The sequence below is a fragment of the Vipera ursinii genome (assembly GCF_947247035.1).
Source record: "Vipera ursinii genome assembly, chromosome: 3".
NCBI lineage: Eukaryota > Metazoa > Chordata > Lepidosauria > Squamata > Viperidae > Vipera > Vipera ursinii.
Genome location: NC_139516.1, coordinates 9419369 through 9435286, shown reverse-complemented (window position 1 = coordinate 9435286; position 15918 = coordinate 9419369). Strand labels below are relative to the sequence as shown.

The following is a 15918-nucleotide window of genomic DNA, read 5'->3' as shown; positions in this document are numbered from 1 at the left end:
AAAAATGCAAGTAGAAAAATAGGGACCACTACGGTGGGAAGGTAACAGTGTTCCGTGTGCCTTTGGCATCCAGTCATGCCGGCCACATGACCACGGAGACGTCCTCGGACAAGCGCTGGCTCTTCAGCTTTGAAACGGAGATGAGCACCGGCCCCTAGAGTTGGAAACGACTAGCACACATGTGCGGGGGAACCTTTACCTTTTATTAATTACTGTTTGTTCCACAACATAAACCATCCACATTTTTCCCACCCAAGAAATTATTTCCTACGGCAGAGGCGATATACAGAAGGCTGCACTGCCTGAAAGGTTAGGCAGCCCTCAGTGCCACTGAAATTGATGGAATTTATTTTAAAGTTAATTACGAATAGGATTGTATTCTTAAACGATGAACACCAATAATGCCTTAAACTTAAAAATTATCCACATGTAAAGTATTCTGCCTGTTATGACTTGAAATGATGCACTGCACGACAAATGTTTTCCAATGGTTTTATTTTCTAAGAAATCCCATATTACGTTTCTTCAGTTAGAAATTCCTGCAAAGACAAAACCAAACACAGGATGGTTAATGTTCCCAAAAATTAAGGATATGGGCTCACAGAAATTCCTCCCTGGAACCTGCCCTATTGGACTTTCTTAAATAAAATAATGGTCGGCTGAAGCCCTATGCTACATCTGAAAATATGCCCAAAAGCACTGAAAAACAAGGGAGGGGGATACTTTCAAATGGAAAGGGTAACTATAGATTTCCTTCTGATAATATAATTAATAGAGCTGAAAAGGGACCTTGGAGGTCCAAACCCCTGCAGAAGCAGGAAACCTTTATACTAGGGGGTCTTCAAACTTGGTCCTTTTATGACTTGTGGATTTCAACTCCCAGAATTCCTCAGCCAGGCACGCTGGCTGAGGAATTCTGAGAGTTGAAGTCCACAAGTCATAAAGGAGTTTGAAGACCTGTCTTATACCATTTCAGGCAAATGGTTGTCTAATCTCTTCCGGAAAAACTCCAGTGTTGGAGCACCCACAGCGTCTGGAGGCAAGCCACTGATGTGATTGTTCTCACTGTCAGGAAACTTCTCTTCATTTTTATAAGAATCACTTTTTGTGAAATGAGCAGCTATAGAAACCTAATAAATACATAAGCGTTTTCACCAAGGCATATATTTTGAGAATACACGATATCCATTATGTGCTACCAAGCAAAACAGAAAAGAAAAATGCATTATCCCAGTTTCCAGACTTAAATGTCAGACTTACTTGGAAACAATTCCATCATTTTTTGCCAGTCGCAGAATTGAGTCATCGGACTCCCCCTGAAAAATAGTTTTATAGTTAGGCAAGACGAAGAAATTGAATTCATACCCTGAATTTCAATCTGAAAATGCTTAGGTGAATTTGAAAGGAAATTCATCGGCAACTAAAAGGGCAACAGTTTGTATCAGCCTTAAGAATAAAGTGGACACTAAGCTGATGTTGAATTTAATTACGGCAGCGAGACTTTTAGTAGTGCAATATTGGAAGAAGGAAGAACTGCCGACTATAGAAGAATGGACTTTAAAAGTTTCCAATTTGGCGGAAATGGCAAAGATTTCAGCGTATTTGAAAGACCAATCGCAACAGAGATATATTGTGGAGTGGAGAAGATGGATTGATTATATCCAGAATAAATATGGGACTAAAAAGTTTCACTTAGCATTTGAATAAGTAGTGGATTTATATGATGTATAACTAGCTTGTAGTTATTTTATTAAGAGTTAAAGTGCGATAGAATTTAATATTTTATTGTTGTTTGCATATTTTAGATTATGTTTGTTTGTATTTTTATACCCTGTATTTAGCTCTGGGAAGTCAAGGAGGGGGGGAGGGGAGGGGAGGTTTGGGGAGAGGGGAGGGGAGGGGTTTTGTATTTAAAAATGTACTGTAAAACTTTTCAATAAAAAAAAAGAATAAAGTCCTATTGTATACTTATTTGCTAAGTTTTTAAGATTAAATAATGGCCAAGGTTTAAAACCTAGTTACAAGAATTCGTAATTATAACAGTCTAAAACCACAATACAGAATTAGTATTTCTTTAGTGAAGATAGGTAAAGCATTCCACAGTAACACATTGAGACTGAAATGGATAGTCCTAAAGTCTCAGATAGGCTTTTTTGCAAGAGGCAACTGGACTTTCTTGTTTTCCTTTGAAGATGTTTCGCTTCTCATCCAAGAAGCTTCTTCAGCTCTGACTGGACGGTGGGGAATCCAGAAGAAAGCCCGGTTGCCTCTTGAAAAAGCACCTCTGAGACAACCATGACATGGATGACTGAGAATTTCCATAAACGTAGTGCTAAAGTGGTTTGACCCTGAAACAAGTCCATTCTAATGTTGGTCTGTTTCTTGAAAGGCGGTCTGTTTGAGGTTACAACATTCCACGATGGTACATTTTATACCCCCAAATTATATACCCTAATTGCAATGTATGGCTGTGAAAGTTGGACCATAAGAAAGGCCGAGCGCCAAAGAATCGAGGCCTCTGAACTCTGGCGCTGGAGAAGACTCCTGCGAGTCCCTTGGACTGCAAGGCGATCAAACCGGTCAGTCCTAGAGGAGATCAACCCTGACTGCTCTTTAGAAGGCCAGATCCTGAAGTTGAAACTCAAATACTTTGGCCACCTAATGAGAAGGAAGGACTCACTGGAGAAGAGCCTAATGCTGGGAAAGATTGAGGGCAAGAGAAGAAGGGGACGGCAGAGAATGAGGTGGCTGGATGGAGTCACTGAAGCAGTAGGTGTGAGCTTAAAGGGACTCCAGAAGATGGTAGAGGACAGGAAGGCCTGGAGGAACGTTGTCCATAGGGTCGCGATGGGTCAGACACAACTTTGCAGCTAACAACATTAATATGTATGTCCCTTTTATTATTTTTACAAATAACTCAAGGCGGTGAACATATCCAACAGATAATCCTCCTATTTTCCCCACAACAACAACAACCCAAAGTTGGTTGGCCTGAGAGGGACTGGCCCAAAGTCACTCAGTTGGCTTTCATGGCTAGAGTGGGACTTGAGCTCACAGTCACCCGCCTTCTAACTTAATGTCTTAACTACCAGACCAGGGGTCTTCAAATTTGGCCCTTTTATGACTTGTGGACTTCAACTCCCAGAATTCCACAAGTCATAAAAGGGCCAGGTTTGAAGACCCCTGCACTAGACCAAACTAGCTCTAACATTATGCAGTATATTAATGTATGGTACATTACTTTAACTGAGTTGCTACAAGAAGAAGAAGTGGAATGGACATACATATGCATAAATACAATGTGTGAAACTACCCATCCTGTATTTATAAACCATTCAGAAATGGGCAAACTCTGAATCGTTGAAAAACCATTAGACTTACCATCCGACGAATTGCTCCGCAAATGGCATATGCTTTGAACTGGCCATTCACTCTGCCTGTAGCTTTGTCAACCTGCCAATGGAATTAAGGGGGGTTCAATTAAGAGGGTTACACAATCATACCTGAAAGTTGAAAGTCACAGAATATACTTGCTCACTTTTATGTTTTACATATCTACATATCTAGCCAGTTTGACACTCTCGGCAAAGCCCATTCCCATCTCGAACAAATGGGTTTAAAGGAAAAGATGCATTTATGGCTAGAGTCACCGGAATATTGCAAACTTGGGCAAAAGTCCCACTTACAGAATCATTTTTCGTTACGGCTATTTTACAGCACATCAAAATGAAAGGGGAAAAAAAAGGCAAAGTTTGAAGCAATTTTTAAACCAGGGGTCTTCAAACTTGGCCCTTTTATGACTTGTGGACTTCAACTCCCAGAATTCCTCAGCCAGCATGTTGAAGACCCGTTTTAAACTTTAAAAGAAGCCTACAACAAATGACGATTTCAACCTCCGTTACATACAATATTTTGTTCTAATCATATTCGTTCTCTCTCCTGTCTCACTGCTAGGTTTCTGTTTGTGTTCTGAAAGCTTTTGATTTAACAGTTGTTATTACATAACAATCAAGCTCTGGTTTTGTTTGCCTGCGTTAGGAATGACAGCTTAATGTCTAATGCCCATACATTCGGGATATATTACCCCAAACAAGTAAAAATATTTTTTTACTATGCAATTGCAACAAGCTGTTTATATTATTTGAAACACAGATGGCTTTCAATTTGGAGTACTGATATTTTACTTACTTCTGCAACATTTATTTGGATGGAAGCGTGGTCTTTAGCACCAATTATCCGATTGCTAGCAGAGCTGAAGGGAAAGGAATATATAAACAGAAGAACTTAAAATCAGACCCTGGTCTAGAAAAAATGCTGTTATCTTTCTAGATAACTCTCATCATGTAGCATTAATTCCATTTCTTGATGTGCCAACTTACCACTCTTTTAGCAGAAGTTCCCACAAGAAAAAAAAAACCAGAATCGCTCTTATTAAGACATTCTGGGAGGGCAGCTATGCTAATCTATGGTAACATAAAATCAGAAACTTTTTTCCTAATTTACACATATAATTTTCACAAGCTGCAGGATGTTTTATGCCTTTTAATGAATTATATTAGTCAGAAAAGGTTATGCCAGATTCTTCCTTATAATTACTTTTTTTTACAATAGTAAATTATGCATATAGAAGTATCTACTAGTATAACAAAGCAAATCTCCCTATGCGTGCATAATCCACCGGAATAAAACATAATGCCCAATTAAGATACAATAAGGTTAAATTATAATTTGAGTTAAAATCATGAATCAGAAAGCTACTGCTCTCTGTGAAAGATCTTTCCTGAGAAGAAAACAATTTTTCATCTATAGCTGAGCGCTCATTTGGGTATAAAGCTAACCCATGTTCCAATGTTTTTTAAGTTTGCAATTCTCTGTTTTGGAGGGTCCACATAATATTGAAAGCTCTTCCTTCCCTTTAAAAATAATCACAATTTTATTTTATAATCTGAAATGGGACAAACTGCTAATCTGAGCGATAACTGATACAAACAAGGCATTTTCAATAATAATAGATTTATGATTTTTCTCTCATCTTAACTAAATTTAACTAACCAGTTTGGTCCAGTGCAGGGGTAGGCAATCTGGGCTCTTTTATGACTCATGGACTTCAACTCCCAGAATTCCTGAGCCAGCTGGCTCAGGAATTCTGGGAGTTGAAGTCCATGAGTCATAAAAGAGCCCAGGTTGCCTACTCCTGGTCTAGTGGTTAAGGCATTAGGCTAGAAACTAGGAGACTGTGAGTTCTAGTCTCACCTTAGCATGAAAGGGAACTGGGTGCCTTTGGGCCAATCCCCAGGAGACGGTGAATTCTAGTCCCACCTTTAAAGGCAGTTGGCTGACTTTAGGTCAGTCTCAGTCCAATTCACCTTTCAGGGTTATTGTGGGGAAAATAGGAGAGGGAAGATTGTGTAAGTTTGCTGCCTTGCATAATTTTTAAAACTAATGAGTTCAGTCTAAAAACGCCTAAATAAATAAAAAGTACTTTGCGGCTATGGTGGAAAAGAAATGAGAGAGAAGGTAGCCACCAAGGCAAGATTCTCACCGCACGAAACAGAGGAGCCTGATGGCCTAGTTCAGGGGTAGGCAACCTCGGCTCTTTTATGACTCGTGGACTTCAACTCCCAGAATTCCTGAGCCAGCCATGCTGAGGGGAAAGGGAGAGGTTTCCAAGCTGAGCCATGCTGGCTTAGGAATTCTGGGAGTTGAAGTCCATAAGTCATAAAAGAGCCTACCCCCTGGCCTAGTGGGAAATATTAGGCATGATACTACTGGCTTTCATTCATGGAATATCTGAACCAAACTGTCCCAAATTTCCTTTGTTGGGCCATCGGAACATGTTGCAATAACTTCCTTCTGGAAAAAACTATAGGAGGGGGAGGAAAAAAGCACAAAGCCATCTGTGATTGGCGCCAATTATTTCCCCCAAGTACCGAGAGGATGGTGAGCTAAGCTTGCAAATAATTTTGCCTTGCAGCAGTGAGAAGCCTTTCATGCTTTCTGAGCTTGGTGGTTTTCTTGCAGATGTTTCCTTACTCAAACTAGGAAATATAATCACTGCCACTGGCACTAGTTTGGATGGTGAAACATCCGCAACAATATAATCAAGCGCAGAGAGCATCAGAGACTCATTCCAGCCCTGAGTTACAAATATTCTCTTTTATCGGTACAGCAGTTTAAAACAACTACCCAGAAAAGTGATGGTTTCCCTTCACCAGATGTATTGGGATGGAAGGTGGAAAGCCAGGCCTGAACTGCCCCTCCGAATCCTTATAAATCCCTGGATATCCTGCCAGTTGTGTCTTACACATAAGAGGCTGAAGCTGGTACTTTCCTGGCTAAGATTATTTTACCAGATTACCGGACTATATTTACTGTGTTGAGCTTTAGAGAGCCATAAAACTTTGGATTTATTTTTTTAAAACCCAATGGACAATTCATACAACCTGGCACCTGTTTTGCTGTTTATCGTTGCATGGGGCTATAGTCTTTATAATTTTACTATACTACTGTTTTTGGGATTGTTAGTTTTGTTATTCCATTTTACTATTTTAATTTATTTATTTATTTATTTTATTTTAATTCCATTTATATCCCGCCCTTCTCCGAAGACTCAGGGCGGCTTACAAGCTTAGCAGTAGCCTTCATTCTATGTATATGCCTGCTTATTAGGGCTTTCATACCCCCCAAGCGGCATTATTACAAAGTCAGCTTAATTGCCCCCAACAATTGAACTAGAAGGGAATGTAAGACACTTAGGAGTCCTGATTTGGAATCCTGTGTGAGATCAAATAAGTAATAATACAGCCATATCAATTTTCAAACCATCCTAAGGAATACACACAATTTCTGATGATCAGATTTACTCACCATTTGCGAGGCACATAGAGATCTACAAACTCCCCAGCGTCGTTCTGCATTATGCTTCTTTTATTTGCCTCAAATCAGGTGCAACAGGAGATTTCTAAAAAGATTATTGCAAATCATGGAGTTATTATGCTAATCTGGCTTTCCCCACTGACTTTGCTTGTCAGAAGCTGGCTGGGTAGGTTACAAAAGGTGATCACATGACCCCAGGACAATGTAACTATCATAAATATAGTCCAATTGCTAAGCGCCTGAATTTTGATCACATGACCATGGGGATGCTGCAAGGGTTGTGAGCGTGAAAAAGAGTCCCGTCACTTTTTTCTGTGATGTTGTAACTTTGAGAATATTATCTGTAGCTGCCCATTTGCACACAGCTTTACAGGATAAAAACTGGAATTGTTAACATTGGCTTACACATCTTTTGGGAACAAGATTGTATCCAGCTGGCCACTACTCCCTCATTAAGATAATCCTGTGTTTAATAACACTTGAGATACATGAATGGCGGGATACAGGATCTCTCCATCCTTACTACAGAAAGACCCTTCTCTTTTCACAGGGGTTAAGCAGGAATACACTCAAGCATTTCCTCATTCTCCTTGGCCAGCACAATTAGCAGCCACTCTGAAGACCACAAAAATTATAGATACATATATGTGGAAAACAGGCTGTAGAATAGCTGCATTCATTTGCTCTGCTGTATCTGCTTCTAGGAGACAAAACTCATAAACCTGAGTATAAAAATCTGCAAAGCCTATCTTTCTTAAATCAAGGTTTTCTCAACAGCTCCAGTTCTATGACATGCACGAACAAGCAGGGGCCCATTTTCTATATCAGGGGTGTCAAACTCAATTTCATTGAGGACCGCATCAGCATTGCGGTTGCCCTCAGGGGGCCGGGTGGGTATGGCCAGGGTGGCCATGGCCTACTGGGTGGGTGTAGCTAGAGTGCGTATGGCCTACTGGGTGGGCGTGGCCAGCTCTACATGGTTCGAATCAAGGGTGACTATGGGGGCCTGGGCAGGAGTGGGACAGATCTGAGGGTCTCTGGCAGAAGGAGGGTCTCTGGGCCAGGGCCAAGGCAGTGGGGGCCCTTCCCTCACTGTTTCCAGGATGGCTTCGTGGGCCACATGAAACCACTTCGCGGGCCGCATCCGGCCCCCGGGCCTTGTGTTTGACATGTCTGTTCTAGATTCTCATGTCTCCTTGAGCGTTAAGTGAAGCAGAAAGGATGGGCTTATTGATCGCAGACACTGGCTCAAGATTTCTCCTAAGGAAGGAAGAAGGATGGATGGATGGATAACCTTTTACTGTGGGCACGGCACACACCAAAAATGAAATTTAGTTGCCCACTCCCAAAGTGAACACATACACAACACACACCTAAACACACAATATACAACATATGCATAGTTATCATTAAAAAACAAAAAACCTAACCTTCATTTGCCTTGAACTGGAAAGATGGAGATATCTCACATCATCCATCAGATACCTGGCTGGGTCTGACAGGAAAGGGCAGAATCTGTTCTCCATAGGTCTGAATGCAGACCAAAAAGGATGGATCCATGATACAGGAAAGTAGAATCAACGTGAGGGGAAAATAAACCCGAGAAGCCAAGCTTTACTTGCTTTCTAAAGAGGAACCAAGGGAGGTGGGTAGTGGGGTGCCCCAGGGCTCTGTTCTGGGCCCAGTGCTCTTCAACATCTTCCATCAACGATTTGGATGAAGGGATAAATGGGCAACTCATCAAATTTGCAGACGACACCAAGCTGGCCGGAATAGCCAACACTCCAGAAGATAGGCTTAAGATACAGGAGGATCTGGATAGACTTAAACACTGGGTGCTATCTAACAAAATGAAATTCAATGGTGAAAAAAGTAAGGTTTTACATTTACGTAAGAAAAACCAAATGTACAGATATAGTAGTAACTGTGAGAGAGATCTCGGAGTCCTAGTAGACAATCACTTCAATATGAGCCAGCAGTGTGCTGCAGCTGCCAAAAAAGCCAACAGAGTGCTAGGCTGCATTAACAGAGGGACAGAATCAAGATCACGTGAAGTACTAATACCACTTTACAATGCCTTGGTAAGGCCACATCTGGAATACTGCATCGAGTTTTGGTCACCACGATGTAAAAAAGATGTTGAGACTCTAGAAAGGGTACAGAGAAGAGCAACTAAGATTGGGGGACTGGAGGCTAAAACATATAGGGAACGGTTGCTGGAATTGGGTATGTGTAGTTTAACGAAGAGAAGGGTGAGGGGTGACATGATAGCAGTGTTCCAATATCTCAGGGGCTGCCCCAAAGAAGAGGGAGTCAAGCTATTCTCCAAAGCACCTGAAGGCAGGACAAGAAGCAACGGATGGAAACTAGTCAAGGAGAGAAGCAACCTAGAACTAAGGAGAAACTTCCTGACAGTCAGAACAATTAACCAGCGGAACAACCTGCCTCCAGAAGTGGTGAATGCTCCAACACTGGAAGTTTTTAAGAAGAGACTGGCCAGCCATTTGTCTGAAATGGTATCGGGTTTCCTGCCTGAGCAGGGGGTTGGACTAGATGTCCTCCAAGGTCCCTTCCAACTTTATTATTATTATTAGGTGGTGGTTCCCCTTCGCAGGAAGCGTGGACGGGACGGCCAAGCAGTCGTTAAGACGGGAAAAACAGCATAGAAATGTAACAAATGAAGCTGTCTGGGATACTTGTAATTGTTGGGGGCAATAAGCTGACTTTGTAATAATGCCGCTTGGGGTGTGTGTGAAAGCCCTAATAAGCAGGCATATACATAGAATGAAGGCTACTGCTAAGCTTGTAAGCCGCCCTGAGTCTTCGGAGAAGGGCGGGATATAAATGGAATTAAAATTAAAAATTAAAAAATAATAATTTGGAATCCCTGCAGTAGCAGGGGGTTGGTCTGGATGACCTCAAGAGGACCTTCCCACCCTAGGCTCTACCCTCCTAATGGGGCTTGGCTTTCTGCATAGGCAGCATTGGGAAGAGGAGGGTCGCGGGCACGTTCTTCCTTCCCCGCCCCGCAGTAAATCTAGAAACATCCCCCCCACACACACACTTCCCGCCGTGGTCCGACCGGCCCGGGGAAGGCGGCGAGAAATAAAAAGGCGCCGCCGCGAACCCGGCCAGGCCTCGCCTCACCTCCGCACACGCCGCGAGCCCAAGCCGGAAAAGGAAGAGGACGTCACTCCGAAGCGACTCGAAAGCTCGCGGCAGAAGGGAGGGGGGGAGGAAAGACACGGAGCGGCGCGCAGGAGATGACGCCATCAGAACGCGAAAGCGGAAGTGAGGGCGCTACCTGAGGGCGGGGCGCAGGGGGCGTTAGCCACGCCCACGCCTTTCTCCCGTTGCAGGGAGGGGATGCCCAACCTGAGCGCGCGCTTTTGGCAGCGCTGGTGGAGCCGAGGAGAATGCAGAAGCTCCCAGCGGGAGAAAGAAACGCGCACCGCTTAGGCCAGGGGTAGGCAACCTGGGCTCTTTTGTGACTCGTGGACTTCAACTCCCAGAATTCCTGAGCCAGCATGGCTCAGCTTGGAAACCTTTCCCTTTCCCCTCAGCATGGCTGGCTCAGGAATTCTGGGAGTTGAAGTCCACGAGTCATAAAAGAGCCCAGGTTGCCTACCCCTGGTCTAGGGCATTTCAGTGTATTAGTTAAGCATTACCTCAGGGATAGGCAACCTTGGCTCTTTTAGGACTCGTGGGCTTCAACTCCCAGAATTCCTGAGCCAGCATAGCTCAGCTTGGAAACCTCTCCCTTTCCCCTCAGCATGGCTGGCTCAGGAATTCTGGGAGCTGAAGTTCACGAGTCATAAAAGAGCCAAGTTTGCCTACCCCTGGCCTAGGAACTCATGCTGGTTGGGGAATTCTGGGACGTGAAGTCCACCCATTCTTAAAGTTGCCAAGGTTGAAAAAAGACCCTCATCTAGATTGGGTTGGACTTCCAAACTTCAGCTCCCATAAACCACTGCCCATGATTGGGCATAAGGGGAGTCCCAGTCTCTCAGTTGGAGGGCATTCCGCAGAACAGAAAACTATCCTGGGATTCTGCCAGCTGAGCCTGTACGCTCGCCACACCGGAATGGTGCATCCACTTTTGGTCATCACGATATATATATAAATATAAAAAAATGCTGATAGGCCCTGGAAACTGCAGAAGAGCACCACAAAGATGATGAGGGATCTGGAGACTAAAATATATGAAGAAGGGTTACACAAAATAGGTACATCTAATCTAAAGAAGAGAAGGACTAGGGTTGACTGCCTTCCAATACTTGAGGGGCTGTCACAGAGAAGAGGGGATCCATCTGTTCTCCAAAGCACCTCAGGGCAGCACAAGAAGTAACGGATGGAAACCTATAAAAGAGAGATGCAACCTACAATTGAGGAGAAATTTCCTGACGGCGAGAACAATCAACCAGTGGAACGGCTTGCCTTCAGAAGTTGTGGGTGCTCTTATCACAAGCTTTTTAAGAAGAGGCTGGACCCTATACCATTTGTCTAGGGCAGGGGTGTCAAACTGCCGGCCCGCGGGCCGGAGCGTCACGGAGAAACTGCGCTCATCCCATTGCCAGCAAAGGGAAAAAGTTCCGATACGTTGCACGATGTCACATGACGTCGCGAGTTTAACATGTCTGGTCTAGGGTCTCCTGCTTGAACAGGCGGTTGGACTAGACTAGAAGTCCTCAGAGTTCCCTTTCAACTCTGTTATTTTGTATTTTTGGCTTCTGCCAGCTCAGCAGAGATGATGCTGTTGGGCAAGGGGGTTGAACTGCAGGCCAGTGGGCCGGTTGCATCATGCAGAGGCCGCGCCCGCTCCAGCAATGCAAAAAAAAAAGTCGAGATATGTCGCAACACGTCATGCGACGTGGTGAGTTTTGACACCCGTGCTGTTGGGCATCAGGTAGGATAGCAACAGGATTCCTCTTCACCCTGGGCAGCCCTCCACCATAGCAGTAAATATGGCTTCCTGAGAAGACAGTTGTTATTGCACCTTTGTAAAGCAGTAGTTTCAGCAGGAACTGCCAAGCCAGCCGGCTCTTCCGCTGTTGTATGGTGATGGAACTACTTAGGGCCAGATGGGTCTGGCATGGATCACAGCGCCCCAAAATGGGAAGGGAACTCAACCTGCCAATTCAGTTCTTGCTGATGGGAAGTGAAGCACAGCAACCAACACCAAGAAGCTATTTTGCATCTCTGCCCCATTCTTCTCTTGACCTACCTGAAAATGACAGCAGCTTGAACTCATTCCCCAGGCCCTTCTTGGCACTTGTAAGGGTGGGCAAATGACAAAATATGCTTAATAACATCACAGAAAGGCTGCTATGTGTCATTTTGACATCATTGTGGTTTGCTGAAGCTGTTGCTATTTGCTTCCTGGGCATGCTTTGCTCTTAGGATTTGACAAATTAAATTAGGTTAGGTACACACCGCTGATCTGATACAAAGTTGAACATGCAACAATTGGAAGAAGCTGTGCTTGACAGGGAAGCATGGAAAACACTTACCTATAAAGTCACCCAGAGTTGGACACGACTAAATGGTTAAAACAACAGACAGCTAGTCAAAATTGCAAGAATTCACCATATGCCATTTTCCCAGACAATAAAGTGGAATATCACTGCAAACTATACTGGACAGTTGTGGAGAAACATTTCAAGCCCTTGTACTCTGGAAGTTAAAGGTCTATTATCCTCCTGAAAAAAAAATCAGCATACCCTTTAATCTTGTATCATCTGAGGACCTCTCTAATTTGGAGGGGAAAAAAATCAAAGTTGCAATTAACAATATTGGTTTTGGTGGAAACACAATTGCGATCATTGCAATCCAGCTTTCAGTTTAAGCCCAGGATGAAGATGTGAATCTTGCTATACATTTTCCAAGGAACATATCATTTAAACCAATTTTAAAAAATAGCTTTCATTTCTTCTGTGAACATTTGAATTTTTCCCTTTCTCTATTTTGGCAAACCTTTTCTTTTTAAACTATTCTCTCCACTATCACTGTTTCTGCTACACAGCATACTGTATATTCTGAGTTATTGTGATGTAACTCAAACCAAAAATAGGTAACCTGTAGTGACATTTCATCTTTCAGCATAAAATGCCTTTGTGTTGGAAGTTAAGTTTTTTTTACTTAAAAGTTGGTAAAAGCGTTGTCATTAATTCAGAAATATTTACCTTTCACATGTTACCTTGAACCTGGTTAGATTAAAAACTGTTGTGTCCCCTTTGCTTTATTATTAGCGAATGGCATAGAATTAGAAATTCGGTCAGCTACAACATGCATTTATTATAGGGTATTTGAAGTTACCCATTACTACATTCTCTCCTTGGAAGATGCACAGTTCACCCCCATCTCAAGATCATCCCCCATCAATATGAACACCAATGATAGTTTTGAAATCAGGTAATCCTTGAGAGATTGTTTTTGAAATTTGATACTATACCTGCTTAAAGAGTCATGCATACAAGACTCAGTATACCTTGCCCTTCCTATTGAATTTTTGCTGACAGCTTGGGTTCAAGACCCCAGTGCCACGTGACAGGGTGAGCTCCTGTTACTTGCCTCAGCTCCAGCCCATCTAGCAGTTTGAAAGCATGTAAACGCAAGTAGATTAATAGGTACCAGTTTGGTGGAAAGTTAACAGTGTTCTATGTCCCTTTGGCATCTAGCCATGCTGGTCACATAACCAGGGAGATGTCTTCAGAGAACGCTGGCTCCCTCAGTCAAGAAATGGGAGATGAGCCCCGCGCTGTAGAGTCAGACACAACTGGACAGGGAAGCTTTATCTGAATCTTTCCATTTTATAATGTATTTATTTGACTTCTATGGCAATTCATCTTATGAAACGGGCTTGGGTAGTTCACAGCACTATGTTATCCTTCCCCCTTTTTATGATCTAGCATACTTTCATCCTCATCCCCTTAGAATGATTTGAACAAGAATCAACCCGTTCCAACTTACTGCACTCTTCGTGGGCCTATCATCTCTGTGAACACAAACTACAGGTATTCAGTGATTTAACATTTCTCAGTTAAAACCAGGTAAATATGGTAAAATGTATCCAGAATGCGCATATTTGTTGTATGGTAGCCACCTTTCGGCTTTCGGCTGCCGAAATGATACCACTCTAATGGCAGAAAGTGAAGAGGAACTGAAGAGCCTCTTGTTGCGGGTGAAGAAGAGTGCAAAAGTTGGGTTGAAACTAAACATTAAGAAAACCAAGATCATGGCATCCGGCCCTCTCAATTCCTGGCAAATAGATGGGGAAGAAATGGAGGTAGTGACAGATTTTATTTTCCTGGGCTCCAAGATCACTGCAGGTGGGGACTGTAGCCAAGAAATTAAAAGATGCTTGCTCCTGGGGAGGAAAGCCATGGCAAATCTAGACAGCACACTAAAAAGCAGAGACATCACCCTGTCAACAAAAGTGCGTATAGTCAAGGCTACGGTCTTCCCAGTTGCAATGTATGGCAGTGAAAGTTGGACCATAAAAAAGGCTGAGCGCCAAAGAATTGAGGCCTTTGAACTCTGGTGCTGGAGAAGACTCCTGCGAGTCCCTTGGACTGCAAGGCGATCAAACCGGTCAGTCCTAGAGGAGATCAACCCTGACTGCTCTTTAGAAGGCCAGATCCTGAAGCTAAGACTCAAATACTTTGGCCACCTAATGAGAAGGAAGGACTCACTGGAGAAGAACCTAATGCTGGGAAAAATTGAGGGCAAGAGAAGAAGGGGACGACAGAGAATGAGGTGGCTGGATGGAGTCACTGAAGCAGTAGGCGTGAGCTTAAATGGACTCCAGAAGATGGTAGAGGACAGGAAAGCCTGGAGGAACGTTGTCCATAGGGTCGCGATGGGTCGGACACGACTTCACAACTAACAACAACAAGCCACCTCTGTCCAACCGTGGCTATTTTTAAGTCCCTCCTATTTTGACGTAACTACAGCATCCAATATCCCGTGGCATGCGCCATTTTAATTGTGGGTGCTGAGAATTATAGTTCAGTAGTTTCCCGTTTTTTAGTCTTTACGGCAAGGCTCTCAATTCTGGAGACACATCTTGAACATATGCAGGTTCCAAAACAGCCTGCACTGTTGCGGTTACTCCTTATGTCATAATCTATGAAACAACTCCGATAAGATGCACTGAAGACTACAAGGTGTGAAGCCTACCATGTACTTGCAAATAGGTTCCAGTTTTACTGCAAAAGTAGCCACTGATAGAAAGGTCCATAACCGAGCTAAATATAGATGCAAAAAAAAAAAGAACCCGATCAACCCCTTTGAGATTACACTGAAGCTCATTGATTCTGCAACTTTGTTTTGATAAAATATCCAAGGCCGATTTTCATTGTCTAATAATATATCACTGATCAACAGATCCTAAAACGCTGGCATTTGTTGAAAGAGGTAACCTGTATATAGTTATAATTGGAGCAGAAGTGAGCAGCTATTTATGGATTTTTCCCCTATTCGTGCAACTAATGAGAAGGCTCAACTTGCTGACAGTTCAGATTACAAGAGAGGAATATACAACTAAGTCACTATTACATATAAGCTATGTTTTCTTCCAGCATATTAATATTATACATCAAAGAAGTATTGTGAAAAATATATGTAGACAGGTTTTAAGATTTTGACACAATCAGTGCTAACAAACTAATGCTATTTAACAGCAATCCTGAGTAAACTTTGTCTTCATAGTCAATATTACACTTAATACCGGTATGACAGCTAAAAAGTAGCAGTAGCCCTATTCTGAAACCCCATTATTTACTCCAAAAGATCCTAGCAAAGAAATCAGTTTTATCAGCTTAATGGTATAAATGGTATTTATATTAATGGCTTAATATTCTGATACCAAGTTATAGAATATTAGGAGGTAAAATCTAAAGCTATAAAAGATTTCAAGTAAAGCTAAACCTGAACCTCTTTATATATATATGTATGTATGTATGTATGTATGTATACGTACGTGTATATATATATATCTATCTATATATCTATATGTATGTATGTATGTATGTTATGTATTTA

General features: G+C 42.6%; 1 protein-coding gene across 5 annotated transcripts; it reads right to left on the bottom strand.

Moving 5' to 3' along the window:
• Positions 1 to 478: 478 nt before the first annotated feature.
• RPS21 (ribosomal protein S21) lies at positions 479 to 10084 on the bottom strand (the record flags this gene model as incomplete). 5 transcript variants are annotated; one of them, XM_083361037.1, is made up of 6 exons in its annotated part: positions 10024 to 10084; positions 6868 to 6961; positions 4189 to 4252; positions 3382 to 3453; positions 1261 to 1316; positions 479 to 539 (listed from the first exon to the last, which is right to left on the bottom strand). In XM_083361037.1, the coding sequence occupies exons 2-6, from the start codon at positions 6915 to 6917 to the stop codon at positions 530 to 532; spliced, it is 252 nt and encodes an 83-aa protein (XP_083217163.1). In that variant the 5' UTR covers positions 6918 to 6961; positions 10024 to 10084. The 5 variants fall into 5 exon arrangements, with proteins under 5 accessions (XP_083217163.1, XP_083217165.1, XP_083217164.1 ...); XM_083361039.1 differs by lacking the exon at positions 10024 to 10084 and adding an exon at positions 8499 to 8748; XM_083361038.1 differs by lacking the exon at positions 10024 to 10084 and adding an exon at positions 8307 to 8746.
• Positions 10085 to 15918: the final 5834 nt, after the last annotated feature.